This window comes from Vulpes lagopus, chromosome 5 (assembly GCF_018345385.1).
Source record: "Vulpes lagopus strain Blue_001 chromosome 5, ASM1834538v1, whole genome shotgun sequence".
NCBI classification, from domain to species: Eukaryota; Metazoa; Chordata; class Mammalia; order Carnivora; family Canidae; genus Vulpes; species Vulpes lagopus.
In genome coordinates this window covers 24,487,048-24,506,059 of record NC_054828.1, presented here as the reverse complement: position 1 = coordinate 24,506,059, position 19,012 = coordinate 24,487,048, and the positions used below count along the sequence as shown (strand labels likewise).

General features: G+C 39.0%; 1 protein-coding gene across 4 annotated transcripts in view; it reads left to right on the top strand.

Moving 5' to 3' along the window:
• Positions 1 to 14,359, top strand: part of IL18R1 (interleukin 18 receptor 1) — a 39,457-nt gene extending 25,098 nt beyond the window's left edge. For 2 of the 4 annotated variants that reach the window (XM_041754278.1, XM_041754280.1), the window contains 4 exons: positions 2,530 to 2,669; positions 3,770 to 3,931; positions 9,324 to 9,482; positions 11,444 to 14,359. In XM_041754278.1, the coding sequence (XP_041610212.1) occupies positions 2,530 to 2,669; positions 3,770 to 3,931; positions 9,324 to 9,482; positions 11,444 to 11,799 (817 nt within the window). In that variant the 3' untranslated portion in view covers positions 11,800 to 14,359. Of the gene's footprint in view, positions 1 to 2,529; positions 2,670 to 3,769; positions 4,236 to 9,323; positions 9,483 to 11,443 lie in introns of those variants that run through there. The other 2 variants (XM_041754279.1, XM_041754281.1) reach the window with 2 other exon arrangements.
• The last annotated feature ends 4,653 nt before the right edge of the window (positions 14,360 to 19,012 follow it).

Below are 19,012 nucleotides of genomic sequence, written 5' to 3'. Positions count from 1 at the left end.
CCTGCTGTGACGCCCACACATCACTGCAAGATCATGAGGGAGTCTGTAGATTGCAGAGTATCTTTCCCTGCATGGCCCTGGGTGCCCCCCCACAGGCCATCTACTGCTACCTCTCCAGATCCACATCCTGTACTTTACTTTCACACGCGTACCTTCTTTTCTTTTTTTTCCGATTGTTCAAAAAAAAAATTCATCATCGGAAACTTGAGAAATACAGAAAATCCCAAAGAAGGAAATAGTCATTTGAAGACAGTTTTATATGTGTGGGGAATTCTTTGATAGGCATGAGATCCACTGACATAGATTTTGCCTCCTGTGCTTTAGAGGTAGTCTGTAGCTTCTTTTTAGAATGTTTATTGCAATGATTATCTTTCTTAAAAGTAAGCATAAAGGGGGATCCCTGGGTGGCGCAGTGGTTTGGCGCTTGCCTTTGGCCCAGGGCGCGATCCTGGAGACCCCGGATCGAATCCCACATCAGGCTTCCGGTGCATAGAGCCTGTTTCTCCCTCTGCCTATGTCTCTGCCTCTCTCTCTGTCTCTCTGTGACTATCATAAATAAATAAAAATTAAAAAAAAAAAAGTAAGCATAAAGGTATTTTATCAAGTATGGAAGAGTCTTCAAAGCTTGTCAGTTGTAAGTTTTCAAGGAAGCACTAATGGGCCCATCACCTACCCTGTGACATTCATTGCTGGCAGATTGACATGGAACATAGTTATTATGGCCGCATTTTGCTGTCAAGAGTCCATTAATGGAAATCAGAAACACCATAAGAACAGGTAAAAAAAGAAAAAAGAAAAAGAGCATTGGTCAGATATAAATATCTAGGAGGCAACTTTAGTGCAAGAAGTTTCAAATCACATGTGTATTAATATTTGCATAGCAAAAAAAATATATACTTGCACAGCCTATGTTCTTCCAGTAACACAATAAAACAAAACATGCTACGCCTGTGGTCAGTGAAGTGTTTCTAAATGACTCTGGGACATTCCCTTAATTAGTAATGTACTGATACACTCGGGTTCAGTGAGTAGTGATCCCAGGGTGTCTGTCACTTTGGCTGCACATTTGAGGGTTTTGGTCCCTGCTTTTTACACTTCAAAACTTCTTTGTCATCATGCCAGCAGCTCTCCATTCTTGATGACAGTTGCCCCAAAAGCTCCTAACAGTGTGTGTGGTGGGGGTCTGTCGCCTTGGCCTGTAGCAGACATGTGAATGTTGGTCCAGGGGAACTGTGTGGCTGTCCTCCTCAGCATCAGTCCTTCACTGGAGCTCTGCAGGTCCTGCTTCTAGTGACCTATTGCTAATCTTTGGAGGGATAGAAGACCAACTCACCAACTTTGAAATAGAGTTTCAGTTCAGCTAGGAGAGTAGGGTGGTCTTTCTTTAGAGTTAGGTGCAGGAGCTTTTTCTGTCGTCTGTTTTGGCTTCTCACTGGCCTTTGGTGCCTTACTTTGGGGTCTTTCCCTGAAGTCAGATAGTTGATATTTCTGGATTGGTGACTTCTGTACCGAATTATGTTCTGAAATGTATTTGAGACCGTTCGAGGCTGTGGTGGGTGCCATGTCCCAAGTTCTAGAGACACCTGCTGCTGGGGGTGTGGCAGGTGAGTGACCCCACCTGCGGAGTGCTTTCAAAGTTGTCCCTGGCAGGGAAGCAGATGTCATGAGTAGTTGCCTGGCATCAACGACAGAGCAACTTGAATCTTTTAGGAAAAAGACAGCTTGCTGCTACTGGTCATCTAAGTTATTTTCTGATACTCTCTGAGCAGCTTAACTGGTATTTCTCATGTGCCTGTGGGTATGTCTGAGAATAGTCTTCCTTTTTTTTTTAAAGATTCCTTTTCCTTTTTTTTAAACATTTATTTTTTTTATTTTAGAGAGAGGGAGAGCATGTGAGCAGGGGGAGGGGCAGAGGGGGAAGGAGAGGATCTCGAGCAGACTCCACACTAGCTCAGAGCCCAATGCGGGGCTCAGTCCCAGGACCCTGAGATCATGACTTGAGCCAAAATCGAGAGTCAGACGCCCAACCAACTGAGCCACCCAGGGGTCCCGAATAGTGTCATTCTTAAGTTTATTTTCAATGCTGAATAAAATAAAAGCAATCTTTAGGATTGCATGGATAAGCCTCATAAAAGTCTGTATCCATGCCGAACCATTTGCAGCCTCGTCACTATTGGTGAAGACCTCCGTTAGGAGGAACACTAAGTAATTAGGAGAAGAGAAATAGGGACAAATCATTGAGAGAATGTTTTCTTGTGTTTTTAACTCAGCATTATTACCTTCCAGCATTTTCATTCTGGGCGGTTCCCCAGGTGGCCTGAGGAGGGCTGTTTGTGTTTGCCCTAATGCTCCCTGGAGGAGCAGAGGTTTGTGGTGGCCCACACTCTGAGCGCCCATCAGAAAGGGAAGGTTCCATGGAGCAAACAGATCCACCTGCTTTTGAGTATTTGCACATATGAATTCCTCTCTCGTGGGCAATGTTGCTGGCAATAACCAAAGCCTATTGATGAATTATTTCCTCTTTTACAGGACCCTGGAAGGCAAATTGTATGCATCAAAAATATTGAGAATTGAGAATATTAATGAAAAAAATCTACTTTTTTCATATAATTGCTCTGTGGCCAGCGAGGGAGGCACAGACACCATCCACTTTGTCTTGCTGAAAAAAGGTATGTGAAAGTTTTGTTTTGATAAGCTTGTGGGAGCTTAGAATGTTGCTGCTGTGAGACCCCTCCAAGATCACCACTCCCTCCTTTCACACCCCAGGAAACAAGCTCTGGGAGGTGAAGTGGTCCACTTTGTGTCACAGGCCTTCGGGCTCACCGGGGCTCAGTTGGAGTTCGCTGCGTGTTGATTCCATGTAGAGAATGAAGACACAAACTCTGTTCCTTCCTGCTCAGTCATACCGCAGACCTAGGTAGAAACCGGGAGACAGAGATGTGTGGCTGAGTGTCGTGGGGGAGGCAGACAGGGCAGGTCTGGCACATTCACAATGATGGGAGGCAAGCTTGCAGCTCCATGGAGAATGAGGCCAATGACACTGGGTGTCCTGCCACCTCCAGCCTACCTTAGCTGGTCCCTGGGCACAGGGGGCCCTTGGGTGCAGTCATTCATTCAACAAAGATGAACCAAGGCCTCCCTTTCTTGGGCCAGTCCCTGGACCTGGCAGGTAGACAGCTGATGGCTCACATCAGTGGACTCCTAAAGTTTTTCACTGCCTACCTGATGGAGCATTCCAGAGTCATCCCTCTCCGTCCTCCACCAATACAGTACAACCCAGGGCCATTGGTCCAAGAGTTTCATATTATGGATGAAGACATGAGAGTTAAGGGCATCAGTGACTTTCCCTGGGACACAAACTGCATGACGGAGCCAGGCGGGGAGCCTAGACGATCTTTCTCTTTCAAGACTACACAGGTCCATTTATGTTCTCAATGTATGAGCTGAGATTAGGTTTGGGTCCCTCTGCATTTCACTCTAGTATCTTATCCTCCTAGAGACTTGCCTTCCTCAAGTAGGGATAGGCCATATAACAACGCTTTCAGTTCAGGTCTCTGAATATCCTTGTACACATTTTTATTCTTTAAAAATTGAGGTAGAAAGAGCAGTATTCCAGACTAAAAGCAGGAGTGTAGACTAAGGGGAGGGATATGTAGGGTAGACAACTAGATGAGTGTTCAGTGTAAAAACTGACAGCAGGGCTGCGGTGGTGGGAGACACTGGTAAACTGTCTTTCATTTATTATTCCCATTTTTCTTTTTCTTTCTAGAAGATATGGCTGATATATCAGGCTACGTCTTCACCAGAGGAATGATCATAGCTGTTTTGATCTCAGTGGGAGTTGTGTGCCTAGTGATTATAGGTGTCATTTATAGAGTTGACTTGGCCCTATTTTATAGACATTGCACGGGAAAAGATGAAACATTGACAGGTAACGAATATTGGAATGCTGGGATTTCTTATCTCATGGCTTCATTAAGAAACCAAATAAAGAAACATTAATCTTCATTTTGTTTTGATTATATTGTTGTCTTAGTGTGGGCTAGAGGTTTTCCATAGGAAAAATTGATTTGAACGTATCATTGTGAACGTTGTCTAGTATCATCTTTTTTTGTGTGCTTACTTATATGTTGCCAAAAGTTGTTCTTTAATTGTTCTTTTTCTTTAATTCTTTTATACATGTATGTCATGTTCTCCTAAATGCCCTGTGAGAGGTTGTCATTATTCACACACAATCTGGGCATCTTATGCAATGTGCACATTCAATAAACTTCATGTAAATGGAATTGCGTTGTTTTAACCTGACAAAGGAGGCTGCATCATGTGTTTGCAAGAACCCTGTACTAGAAGCCGTATGATCTGGGTTCTAGCTTCCTAGATCTGTGTTTTTATCTATGGCTGTTTCTACTCGGTGATTCTGTGTCTCAGTTTCTCTATTTCTAAAGGTGCTTTAAAGAAGTTCTCTTGATACTTGATACTTCTTTAAAGAAGTATCAAGGCCCATTACTGAATTATGTCAACTATACTTTAATAAAAAGAAAAGAAAATTACTGAATTAGAAATATCAGTCTAATCCATTGCACTTGTGTGTGTTTGTGTGTGTGACTCACATAGTTCAAAAAGCAAAAAGTCTAAGAAATGATACAGTAGAAAATTTCCCTGTCAGCCTGATATTGATTGATATTGTCAGTCTGTTATTGATAGTATATCCAAAATATATGAATATAGGATCAAATTTCACTCCCATTTTAGAAACAAATCTTGGGGGTGCCTGAGTGGTTCAGTTGATTAAGCATCTGCCATCTGCTCAGGTCATGATCCCAAGGTCCTGGGGTCAAACCCCACAAGCCTTAGTGGGGAGCCTGATTCTCCCTCTCTTCCTCACTTGTGCTCTCTGTTGCTTTCTCTATCTCTATCTGTCTCTCTCAAATAAAGAAAATCTTTAAAAAAATAAAAATAAAATAAAACAAGTTTTGGCATATTATGTACACTCTCCTGAACTTTGCTTCGCTATGCCTTGGATGCACTTCTCTATGAGTTCATAAAGTCTCTTATTTGTTAGAGTTTACAGTGTTTTATTTCTGCAGATGTATCACTGCTTACTTGATCACCTTTTGGGTTTTTCACAACCTTTTGTTATTAGGGAAGTGGTATGACGGATAGTTTTGTAGAGTCATCTTTTCGTCTGTGTACAATATAACTAAAGGAAAAAGCCCCTAAATTGGAATTGCTGTCATTATTTTTTTTTAATTTTTTTTTAAATTTATTTATGATAGTCACAGAGAGAGAGAGAGAGGCAGAGACATAGGCAGAGGGAGAAGCAGGCTCCATGCACCGGGAGCCTGATGTGGGATTCGATCCCGGGTCTCCAGGATCGCGCCCTGGGCCAAAGGCAAGTGCCAAACCACTGCACCACCCAGGGATCCCCAATTGCTGTCATTATTAAAGGGCGGATACTGTTGTTAATTTGACAGACATTGCCAATTTGCCTTCCATACTACTATACTACTACCATCTTTAAAGAATGGGGGTAACTTTTTTCCCATGGCCTTACCCACAACCTTTTGGCTACGTGCCAATCTGATAGGTAAAGTTATATCTCAGTTTATTTGCATTGCACTTACTATGCAAGAGTGTGAGTAATTTTTCATCTGTTTAAGGCTCATTTGCATTTACTTTCTCAAAGTACTCATTCATATCCTTTGCCATTTTTCTATTGGGTTGTTGGCTTTTTTTTCTTGTTTATTTTTAGGAACTATTTATATTTTAAGGAGGTTCACCTTTTGTCTATAATAGAGATAAAAATATTGTTCCCAGATTGTAATTTGTTTTTTGACTTTGTTTATAGTAGTGTGATATGTGGAAGATTTTTTTATTATTCTTAAAGTATAATTGACACAATGTTAGTAGTTTTAGGTATACTTTTTTTTTTTAACATTATGGGAGATTTTTTTTTAATGAACTCAAGTTTATCCTTTTATGGTTTCTAGATTTGTGGTCACAAGTAGAAATACCCTCCTAGCTTCAAGTTATGAAAAAAGTCTCATGTTGTTCCTGTGATATTTTTCTAGATTCATTATTCACATTTACAGCTTTTAGTTAATAATATAAAATTAACAGAGCTAATTAATTCAGCTTTGAGCCTGCATGTGTATATGCAGTTTTGGAGATGGAGAGAAATGCTACAACCAGCTGAGAGGTTTATTTTTGGTACCTGTTGAACAGGTCTCTACTTGCAGTGCCATATCTCAAAATGGGCATTCACTAATATCTCTCTTTCTGATCTTCAACTAAGGTTTTTTTCCTCTCTGTGGTGTTTGACCCAACTCACAGATAATTTGTTCAGTTCACACTTCCTACCTCCCAGTGTGGTGTGCATAGAAACATTTTTGATGTGATCTCCATCACCTCCACTTAAAATGTGACCCATGACAGAGATCATTTGTGAGAAAGGCAGAAAGAGAGATATAAGTACAAAAATTAAAAATTTTGTAGCAATTTGATATTGCTGCCATATCCAAGAATGTTTTCAGTATTGGTGTATAAAGGATTGGAAATGAAAGAAACCAATCAACCCAAACCAGTCAAATTAAATGAAAACACGGTCATTCACCAAACACAGTTTGAGAAGCACTAGCCTGACTCCTTGAAGTCCCAAATAGCCATTCACATGAGGGTATCGTTTATACAGGACCCAAAATATTATTATTATTAGCTTTCAAATACCTTATCTTGAACACTTCACTTTGTCAGTTATCAAAGCCAGCAAACTCTTCAACTACCTGGGTTTAAAATAAATTTTAATATAAATTACAAGATTTGTTAAACCAGGAGGAAAATTTTTTGAAATTAGGCATTTGAAAGTTAATCAGTAGTTGAAAAACCATTTTTTCCATTTTTCATGGTAAGAGGAAAACTGTATTACTTATATATCACAACACAAATTTGGCTGAATTGTCTTACTGGTTTATTACAATTAGTATAACATCATGACTCCAAAAAATGTACCTTTTCAAAAAGTGTATTTATTTATTTCTTACATCTTGATGTCTGATCTAATTACTCACATAATGGCTACTAATGGAGGCACAAGCTCTGACACTATTAAATACTGTATTTCACAGCAATCTAGCAGAAGTACTTGGCGGACCCACTTACTGATTAAACTAGGAAATGGCTCTATTTTTTTTTTTACCAACTTTTCCTACCTTCGATATGCATGTTAATTATCTAGTTTTTACTAAAATGTCCTTTTTTTTATATGCACACAATCTGCCAAGCAGTTGTCTTCACTCAACGATAGGTTCTGACCTGAAGTGCTAAACCTCAATGTTGTAGGTAGAATTTAAGATTTACCCGAAATGGAAAGTGTTTTGTGATGCTGGACAGCACTAAAAATACTGGGCTGAATTGTGGACCATACGTGATGGGGCACCACAAGGAAAATGGCCCTAAAATGGTTTTGTCCTATTAGGTTTTGATAAAGGATCCAATAATATTTAGCTTTCAACTCAGCAGCAAATTCATAATTCAATAATACAATAATATAAGCATAAATCCAACCTTTAAACTCAGCAGCAAATTCATAATCTCAGTAATACAATAATACAAGCATAAATCCAACCCCTGTACCATCTAACCAATTATCACAAGACAGGGATAGACCATTCCCCTCCCGCTTCCCCTTCTTCCTCTACCAATCTCAGGTAGCATCCATTATATCATTTAGGACCTGACTCAGAATTTCCTTTTCTCAGAAAGCGTGCCCCTGGAGATCACTCCTTCCTCTATGACCACATTGATTCTGTTTGTTTTGCTTATTGTGCTACACTGTCTTGCATCTGCTCATGTGTTATTTGTAAATGTTTCCAGGTCATTGTATTTGGCTGCTTTGTCTTCTCAGATAGATTGGATGAAGGTAGAAGAGAGAGGTATATATAATTTTGTGCTTACCCAGTAAGTACAATGGTTTTTGTTATTTAGGTAACACTTTGGTCTTGACTTTGTCCCATTAGCCTCCTGAATACTCCTTCATTATCAGGAATTAAAGAGGAGCAGGTGTTATTACCAATGAAAACCTTTCAACAGACCAGAAGTTTTCATATTGGCATCGAGGGCCATATAATATTTATAATATCACAGCATGTGTTGCTGTAGTGTAGTGTTTAAATCACCTCTCTTGTTTCTTCCTGCTCACCAGTGTAAATGCTCAGCTTTGTTTCTTTTTTTTTTTTAATAATAAATTTACTTTCTATTGGTGTTCAATTTGCCAACATACAGAATAACATCCAGTGCTCATCCCATCAAGTGCCCCCCTCAGTGCCCGTCACCCATTCACCCCCACCCCCCGCCCTCCTCCCCTTCCACCACCCCTAGTTCGTTTCCCAGAGTTAGGAGTCTTTATGTTCTGTCTCCCTTTCTGATATTTCCTACCCATTTCTTCTCCCTTCCCTTCTATTCCCTTTCACTATTATTTATATTCTCCAAATGAATGAGAACATATAATGTTTGTCCTTCTCCGATTGACTTATTTCACTCAGCACATGCAGAAGAATGAAACTAGACCACTCTCTTTCAACATACACAAAGATAAACTCAAAATGTATGAAAGATCTAAATGTCAGCTTTGTTTCTGTCTTTGCATTTCCCAGGGGTCATTTTGAGGGTAGACATATTGGGATGCTGGTAGAATTAGGTGATACGAGAAAGCCAAGGTGAGATTTGTTTTCTACTCCTGGAACAAGGACATATTTGGGCTCCTTGGCCTTTTATTGCCCTTAAATTCCTTTACTTCCTGGATCTATGTCTTTTATTTCTCACCATCACTCTATGGTGTCAAACAGTGAGAGTCTTACGGTCCATGCGTAGAAAACACTTTGCTAATTGGTTGCTTGATTAGCATTTGACATTTGCACATACTATTTTTGGTTTGTCTTTAATAATAATTGAATTTATTTCTTGGTTTTGATAATTTAAAAAAAATCAGAGATAAAGAATAATGCCGAAAAAGAATCAGAGCCAAAAAATACTTCATAGACCGTATGAATTACCTAGTTTAAATATTCTTGTTCTATTTTTCATTGGTCTTCTAGCAAAAATATTTTCTGTGTTCTTTTTTGAATGCTTCATTGAACTCTGATTGAAAGACAAGGAACTCCATATATTTAATGAGTATAATTTGATGAGTTTGGACAGGAGGAGGCTCTATTTAATTTTTCCTTTTCAATGGTTCCACTTCCATTTTTCATGACTTTCATTCAAATTTGTACTTAAACTTTTATTTATGCTGTAATATTTAAAAGATTAAAACTTATTTATCCTAGATGGGAAAACGTACGACGCTTTTGTGTCTTACCTAAGAGAATGTGGACCTGAGAATGGAGAGGAGTACACCTTCGCTGTGAAGATCTTGCCCGAGGTGTTGGAGAAACACTTTGGGTATAAATTATGCATATTTGAAAGGGATGTAGTGCCTGGAGGAGGTAAGAAAGGGAATATCAGATAGAAAACTAGTGGAGAGATTTTCTTTTTAAAAGATGAATAGTTTAGCCTTACAAAAGGCAATCCTGGTTTGTTTAAAAACAAAGGAATGAACATGATTCTCTAAACCAGAGATAACCAGCTAAATCAATATAGTCAATAGTGAGAAAACAAGCTAACTACATTGCTTCTGAGAGTGGCATCTCTGGGGTTGGCCCTTTTACTGGGCTTCCCAGTTCTCGACCTTTGGGGAAAGGACGTTCCTTATTTGTTTGTTTGTTTGTTTAAAATATTTTATTTATTTTCTCATGAGAGACACAGAGGGAGAGGCAGAGACATAGGAAGAGGGAGAAACAGGCTCCCTTTGGGGAGCCCGATGCAGGATTCAATCCCAGGACCCCAGGGATCATGACCTGAGCCAAAGGGAGATGCTTAACCACTGAGCCACCCAGGTGCCCCCTAGGGCATTCCACTTTTACAACCAGGCCTAGAATCGGCATGTCCTGAGGCATTTATCTAGAAATGTCCCACAGTAAGAATACCTCTCTTGGTAATAGTTTATAAAGCAGGACCAGTTCCTAATTTAATATGTGATCCTTGGGACTATATGCAGTTCATTATTACCAGAAAATAATTGTTCTTAATTGGATTGACACTGGTTTGAAAATTACAGCAGATCATAGGAGAGTCAGAAGAGGATAAATAAGGGAGATTGGTGATTTGTGTCAGATTTTAGTTATGAAATTCAGTTTTTTAATTAGTATCTGAATACAAATGACCATAAAACATATATTGAAGCAAATTCCATTTCAAAGCCAAGAAATTTGATAACATTTCCATATTTGCTCTGAGGTCTTTTAGAGAAAATATTTGAAACCCAGTGTCAGAATATTTTGGGTGCTAATGCATTACCAAGGATGCAATGTAAGTGTTTCTACTGCCACCATCATTCAGTCACCTGACATATCATGACTGAATGCCTTCCTCATACAAAATTCTGAGATGGGCATTGAAGATATAGCAGCAAATGAGAAATAACTGTTTTTTCCCCTCATAGATTACAAATAAGGGAAAATACTACCAGTTAGAAGGAGAGAATATACTACTTTTAAAGAAATAAAGATTTCTTTTTAGTTCTTAAATAAAAATAAAGAATGTTTGTATGTTTAATTATAATTAGTCTGGATTAAAATTTCTATTTGAGAAGGAGTAAAGGTCTAGATCCAAAATTGGCAGTTGACCAGCCATGGGTTAAATCCAGTTTTTCAGCCTTGTTGAAACACAGCAACTCGCCATTTGTTTGCATGTTGTCTGTAATTGCCTTTGAGCTAAATAGCAGAGATGAGTAGGGTGACCCGCAGGGTCTGAAATATTCACTATCTGGCCCTTTACAGAAAGTTTGTCGGCTTCTGGTCTGGAATAATGGGATATATAAATATATATATTATAATTATATATATATATATATACATATATATATATATAATTATGATTTCAGTGTGCTCCTCCCTGCCTTTGGAGAGGCAAGGTAGCATCACGATTAGAACAGGTTCTCCAGAAGCAGACCACCTGGGTTCTGATTCTGATTCTGCCTTATATTAGCTGTGTGACTCTGGCTGAGTTACTTAACGACTCTGTACTTCAGCTTCCTTATCTGTAAAATGGTGGTGATAACAATACTTTCTTCAAAGGCTTATTGTGATGCTTTAATGAGTTGACTGATATAAAATAAAACATTTAGAAGAGAGTGTGGCACAGAGTAAGTGCCAAGTGTTCAATATTGCTGTTACCTAGATGGTTATTTCTAATAGGTATACAATATTGAGAATAAGTGGTTTGTCTTGAAAAACTTATTAGTGAAGTAAAGTTAAATAATACAAAATTAGACCATGCAAAATGATTTTCGCTTCCCATCTGCCCTTTTTGTTCTCCTTAATTACTATGCTAAATCTTGCATTTTCAGCTGTTGTTGATGAAATCCATTCATTGATAGAAAAAAGTCGAAGACTGATCATTGTCCTAAGTAAAAGCTACATGTCTAACGAAGTCAGGTATGAACTTGAAAGTGGACTCCACGAAGCACTGGTAGAAAGGAAAATTAAAATCATCTTAATTGAATTTACACCTGTCAGTGACTTCACGTTCTTCCCCCAATCACTAAAGCTTTTGAAATCTCACAGAGTTCTGAAGTGGAATGCTGATAAACCTCCATCGTATAATTCAAGGTTCTGGAAAAATCTTCTTTATCTGATGCCTGCAAAAATGGTCAAGCCATGTAGAGCTGAATCTGAAGACTTGACTGTTCTTTCAAAGTTCTGATCTTTAGGAAACCTGAATATAAGAAAGAACTCTTGATGCTCTGGGCCCAGAGTCGATGAACCTGTTTTTACCAAAGAGTACTGTTAAAAATATTGACCTCTCTGAAAATCATACTTACAGTTTGAAGATGAAAGCTGTCATTAGGTTGCCGGGAATAAGACTTGCTTCCAGGGAAACATGGAATTCAAAAGCAATGGATCTCCCGTTTCTCCCTCCTCCATAACTGGCTACAGGTGCTCATTCTCAATCCATATTCAGTAACTGTGAGGCTGGACACGGAGCAAAATACCTTGTGCCTTATTAAAAGGGCATATCTTTATATTTTTAATATCAGTGATTGAACTAAAGGATTTTAAGTTCATGAAGAGCATTTTCTATGATCCAGTAGGTGACATAATAACGGGAATGGGGCCTTCACTGTAGCACAGAGCAGCCTACCTCTAAGCACCATGGACAGTGCCTGGGAAGTGGCAAAGGGCTGCTGGGGCTGTGTACATTAGGGGACCAAGGCATGGCAAGGCCTCAGCCTCAGGACACATTTAATGTGTTCCAGCTGTAGCTGCAAGCCAATGGGTTATTGGAAACCCCTAAAGCACTGAAAAGGGCTTGCTTAATTGGGCCTGTTTGGAGGGAACTTCCCCAAATTGTTTTATTATTCATGAAAGACACACATTTTAATTAAGGCAATTCTGTTGGGTTTTTCAAAACTGGCCTAAAACATTTATTTATTTAACAGGTATGTTTACAGGCAGGGTAGATGCCAAATCGTATTTTCCGTATTAGCCATTAGTCACTATTATCTGTTAGCCACAGTAAATTATGGTAGTTACTTGCTTGATTTTTTTAAAATGACATATTTAACATGCCTTTAAAGTGGAGGTGGCATGGCATGATGTTGAGCATGAGCCATGCACTCAAGTCAGTCGAGCTCAAATGCTGGGCTTGCTACTTACTTCTGTGAACCCCTAGAACCTTTTTTTAAAAAAATTCATGAGAGACACAGAGAGAAAGAGAGGCAGAGAGAGAAGCAAAGAAGCAGACCCCACGCAGGGAACCCGATGTGGGACTCAATCCCAGGACTCCAGGATCACTCCCTGGGCCAAAGGCAGGTGCCCAACCGCTGAGCCACCCAGGCGTCCCCCATAGAACCTTTTGAACCAATCTGTGCCTCTATTTCCTTATCTGTAAATTATAATTTATAGTAATTTTACTTCACAGGGGAACTAAATGAATAAATATAAATAAAGTACTTACAAGAGTTCTTGGCACAGAGTTAGAAGTGTATGTGTGGCTAATTCTATTATTATTAATTGTCACTATTAATTGTTATTATTGTTAGATGAGTTATTTAGCAGTGAATGAAAATGGAAGGCAGAGATCTGGAAAGAAAAAGAGATCTGGAAGGAAGGCAGTTTTGACTTGAGGACATTTGTATATAGAGAGAAGCGTATCAGTAGGGCAAAAGATATTTCTCCATTAGACACATGAAACTTTTGACACTGGAAGATGTGTCTTATCTCCCCCTAAGGTGAGCCCACAGAGTGGGCCTTCTTGGTGGCCTTGGCGTCATGGCTGTCCATGGAAATCACTGAGTGAGGGACAAATATCCGCCTTACACAGAAAGTAAAGAGTTGGGTAAATCTGGAATCCTGGTTAAAATACATGGTTTCAGCATGAATGTCCCAGAAAGGTTTAAAGCAGACTGTTTAAAACAGCTGTGGTGGAGGGGCATCTGGGTGGCTCAGTGGTTCAGCATTTGCCTTAGGCTCAGGGCGTGATCTCAGAGTCCTGGGATCGAGTCCCACATCGGGCTCCCTTCAAGGAGCCTGCTTCTCCTTCTGCTTATGTCTCTGCCTCTCTGTGTGTCTCTCATGAATAAATAAGTAAAATCTTAAAAAAAAAAAAAGCTGTGGTAGATATTCCTGAAAAATTTTTAAAAACCTGAGATTAGATTTTCAGTGTGAGAAAGTGATTTACTTTTTATAGAACTTAAAATTTTGTGGGCTAGTTGGGTGGCTAAAGTAAAAAATTTAACTACTAGCTTAATGTTTTATGTGTGAAAACATACAGTTTAGGGAAATTTTATTGCTATCATCAGAGTCTCTAATACATAGACTGATTTTGCTTTTATATTATGTATGCTATAAAATGTATTGAGTGTATTTTGTATTAGATGTGTTAAATATATACGTTAAATATATGCTTTAAAAGACATTTAAACCATTGGTCTAGTGCCCTTAATTTTGAAATGTTTCTTGGTGCCTTTGTCACTTACGTGAAGATTCCACTTTCTCATTCTCAACATAGATTCCCACCTGTTTTAATAAGGTATGAGTCATTCAAAACAGACTCCTATATCTATCTTCTGCTTTTTTTAAAATTTCAGATTCTTTGTATCTACCTTCTTTGTTGTACCTTCCAACCAGGAGCACAAGGAGATTTTCCTTCTACAAAGCCATGAAACCACTCAATACCCAGCACAAGTACTAGTTCTTCACAAGCCAGTTAATTCATGTGGATATTTTTAAGTTTAAGAACAAACAGTTCCAACCAGGACCAACAAATAACTGTTACTGATAGAATAACAGCATTCTCTTCTGTGGATTCAGATGTCCTTAAACTGTGGGGTCCCTTTCAGAGAATCAGTAAACAGCCAGCTCTGTGAGATGTATAAAATATTCCATGTACATTTATTATGTACTGAAAAGGTTTATTAAAATAAAGTTATATTCTCTTAAAGCAAAGAGAGAGCTTATTACCCACATAGTCCAAACCCAGGAGCCTGAAATGTGCTAAGTCCAGGGACTTGACCCAGGTCACACAACTAGCTAGTCAGATGGGGGCAGAGAGATGTATCGTCTCTTCTCTTGGGAGTTGCCTGTTGGACAGTGAGTCTTGAGAGAAGTTTTTGGAGGGTGCAGGCACTTTCCTGGGACAGCCCCTTATACTAGAGGTGTCTAGAGCAGAGCCTGCCAGATGGATGGCTGCTTAGGACTAGCTCAGAGGAGGAAAAGGAGTATCAAGGATCTTCAGCCTTTCTTCCAGGCTACTAGGGTAAGGATGGAGCGTGGGTATGGGAAATAGCACTCAAGACCTCTACAGGATGAAAACGTACACTTGACTGGAGCATGTCCACTATGGCATCTGCCAAGATACAGGGAGTTGGACCTCTGATGGGTACTAGGAGCTCACACTATATTGATGCCAATGGTTGGCCAGGATGGTCAGTGAGGTGCAGAAAGGATGAGCTTCCCTGCAGCTATCAACATACTTGTCTGAAGCAAGGACAATGACAAAACCAGTGCCCAAGATCAAGTCAATTTGTAGCTTTAAATACTTGGAGGAAATAACTGAAGTGCAGCTCCGAGGAAGGAGACTCAGCCTCTGGGGGAAGCCATCTTTCTGAGCAGAGGCTACTCTGTGAGGGGAGCTCAGGAGCAATGGAGGGCTCTTCAAAGAGTAAGGAAGCCACAGATCTAACAGGAAGCAGTGTGTATGAGCTGTGGGCAGGCTACAGGGTCCTTCCTGCATGCTACACCGGTAATGATCACAGTCAGGGCAGGGGACTCCGAGACCAACATCTGTATTTCTGTGTCAGGTTTGTGATGATAAGCTTTTCTCTCTTTACAGCCTGTCTTGCAGTTGCTTATACATACCCAAGGGGTGTGATTTATGTTATACCCATTTATACATCAAGATATACAAGCTGATGTGTGTGCTTAATAATTAGTGGTGAACATGTTAAGGATAGACTTCCAGATTGTGTTTTGAATGTCCTAGGGCTCCTTGTGGTGCCTTAGGGACCACCTTGGGCAGTGGGATGGAGTGAGTGGGAACACAGGGGCTGGGCCCAGTCTTCTTCCCCCTGCCAATTCCTTCCAGATGCCTCAATTAGAGCAACACTGCTTTTATATATTTTTATGATGAGGTTCCATACAGCAACTGTATTTAACAAAACAAAATACCACTGAGTAGGTCATGGTTTAGATCTAATGAGCATAATCCTCTCTAGCTAGCTGAAACAGAAACGGTTCTAGACCTGTTTAGAGAGAGAAAAAAACAGACCCTGGGCTACTCTTCCAAAGCCACACAAAAAAACTGGACTACCAAAGGAGCTGCTGATCCTACCACAGACACGAAGAAATCTGTGGAATCAGGAAGCTCCTGCTGTAGCTGCCAGCTCCTGAGCTAGTCTGGCGTAGAAGTTGAGGGAACGCCCCATACCATGGAGTTGTCAAAGGGTGAAAAAGCCAATTGTTTCTGGATACCTAGGTCTACCAGGAGTCAACATAGTTATTAATTAGCTTTATCCCACAATAAAATAGCCTCAGAATAATTTATAATACTAACATAGCCATTTATATTTTGCTTACTGAAAGCAATCCAAGATTTTTGGGGTGGTACTATTTTATACCTTGAGAATATCCCATTAGAATATAATAAAGTCAAGCTCTTGCATTCTGGAGTCATGTGACATTAGTCCTCTTGATGTAGTTTTGTCAACTCAATAAATAGTTAAGTTTCTTTGATTCTGATTTTTAGGAATTGCTTCTTAAAATTTTGTTTTGTTTTATTATAATGTAATAATGGCCTTCAAGAGCAAATCTGTAAAATAAAAGCAAAGTCGATATGCCCTTCCATTTTTATTATAAATGAAGATACATTCATATTTAAATCCTCTCACTTCTTACAGATAAACAGTAATATATTACATACAATTTTTCTACCTTGCTTTCCCATTTCATAATACATTCAGAGATCATTTCCCATTTACGTGTGGTGCTGCTTCTCATTCTTTCTTACAGATACATGACACATGATTTGTGTGACTGTACAAGTTTATTCAACCAGTCTCAAATGTTTCCAGTCTTTTGCAATTTTACATTATGTTATAAAGAATAGTCTTATGCATACATTTTCTCAAATTTTGGCTAGAATATTTTGGGGATAGATTTCTAGATGTAGCATCTCTGAGTCAGAGAGTAATGCATATGTACTTTGGCTTAATATTGCCTTTTCATAGGGATTGTCCTTTTGCATTCCCATTAGCAATGTAAGGAATACCTACCCTTAGCTTTTGCCAGTTTTTCTGTAAAGATATTGATCTTTTTCATCTCTGTTTTTAGAAGATTTTTACATATAAGCTATTAAGACACTGCAATGTAAGTTGCAAATGTTTTGTTTTCCTGATCTATCACTTGTATTTCTGCTTTGCATTGGAATTTATCCATTACCTGATTATAGAGGAATTTACCCATTCTTCCAATACTTGTATATATTCACTCTTTAACATTTAAATCTTTAATCCAAGTCACAAAATCAACAAGGATTCAAGGACAGGGAAAATAGACCCTATTTCTGGACATGTGAGGCAGAATACACATGAGGGGAACAGAGGAATTGATGGCCGTCATTTTGGGAGACTAACCCCACAAAGCCTACATTGGAATAGCCCATGTCCTAAAAATCTATCCAAATCCTATTAAAGTGATTAAATTCAGTATCCAGGTCTGTATTAGGAACTCTACACTTCAGGACTGTTCCCACACTCCAATTCACTTGAATCCAGTTCAATTCAACAGTTACTGAATACCTGTCATAAACAACACCTTAAGTTTGACCTTCTCCTTCCGTCTACCCATATCTCCTCCCACCCCAGGTCTGCTGCCTTTCTTCCTGCTGCTCCCACAGGACACTATGAGCCTGGAGCTTCACACACCTGGAATATCCTTTTAGCTGCTTCCTCTGACCTCTTTTGGAATAGGTCTGAGAAAAGCAGTCACACTCTCTTGGAATACCAGGCAGATTTATGATCAGTGGCAGATCCTTTTGGGGGTCCATTTCTGGCTATAGTTGCTGATTCTCTACCGTCCTACCCTCACCTCAGGTCAACACTTATTTTGCCTTCATCCCAAAGTGAATTTAGTCTTCACTTGTGTTTTATGTTCTCCTCTAGTTAGAGGTAGTTGTGGAGCTCTGATGTGCTCAGATGAATCAACCTTATCTTTATCAGAATATAAGACTCTTGAGGGAAGGTGATCTTGAAGCTTAATCAATATGCTTTCTCAGCAGAACTCTTTTTTTTTTAAAAAAGATTTATTTATTTATTCATGAGAGACACGGAGAGAGAGAGGCAGAGACACAGGCAGAGGGAGAAGCAGGTTCTATGCAGGAAGCCCAATGTGGACTCAATCCTGGTACTCTGGGATCACGCCCTGAGCCAAAGGCTGATGCTCAACCACTGAGCCATGCAAGCATCCCTCGGCAGAGCTCTTTTGAATAGTGTGATCTCAGGGTCCTTACTAAGTTATTTTAGTTGTTCTATCAAAGGAACAGTAGTGCTCTTAATTATATGTTATATTTTGAAGCTTTCTCTATTAATAAATAGTACCAAGAAACCTTGGTGAAATTAGACTTTAAGTTTATTTCCCTCTTTGTCAATAAATTGTTGCCTTAGATAAACAGTGTGGGAGAGTGATTTTTTCCTCTTCCAGAGTTAAAAGTAGTCTTAAGAGAGGTTTAAGCTTATATCATAGGGGTTACACTTTCAAAGGTTAGTTTTATAAGATGAAAGAGAAAAAAAAGTTGAGAAATTGAGTGCTAATATTCTTTACAGGAAATTCCTGTAAAGGAAATAGGCTTACTCATTCTGTCAACTAAGCCTAACCACAAAACCTTATCTAGTTGACGTGGTTGGTCAGAGAAGAGTTTTAGATGCTTCATCTTCAGGACATTTACTTCTACTGATACAGATAATTAATTTGATTTTTCTCTGTATAACCATAGATTTGGCAATGATAATGGTCATTTGCAAAATAACAAATGTTTTCTTTTTTTCTCTAGGCATACTCATTATTCCCAAATATGTGTGAGTTAAATGGTTGTTGTGTCTTCTCTAGGGATTTCTCTGGCTAGGAAGAGAAATATAGTAGAACTCTTTGAAAATTAATATTCTCCTGTGTTCTTTGGATATAGAAGCTGACAGTTACTGAAATAAGGAGCCAAAGTTCCTTCCTCTTTTTTTATGTCTTAAGAACAGGAAATAAATGTAAGAATTAGTACATTGTTTTCACTAGATTTCCTAACCAGAAAATATAGGTTGAGAAAAGAGCTTAAATAATTTTCAAAGTGAATTTCTCACATAATTCCTTTTCGTGAAATCTTTATCAAGAAAATTTACATATCTCTATTTATGGAGTCTTCACTTTATAAA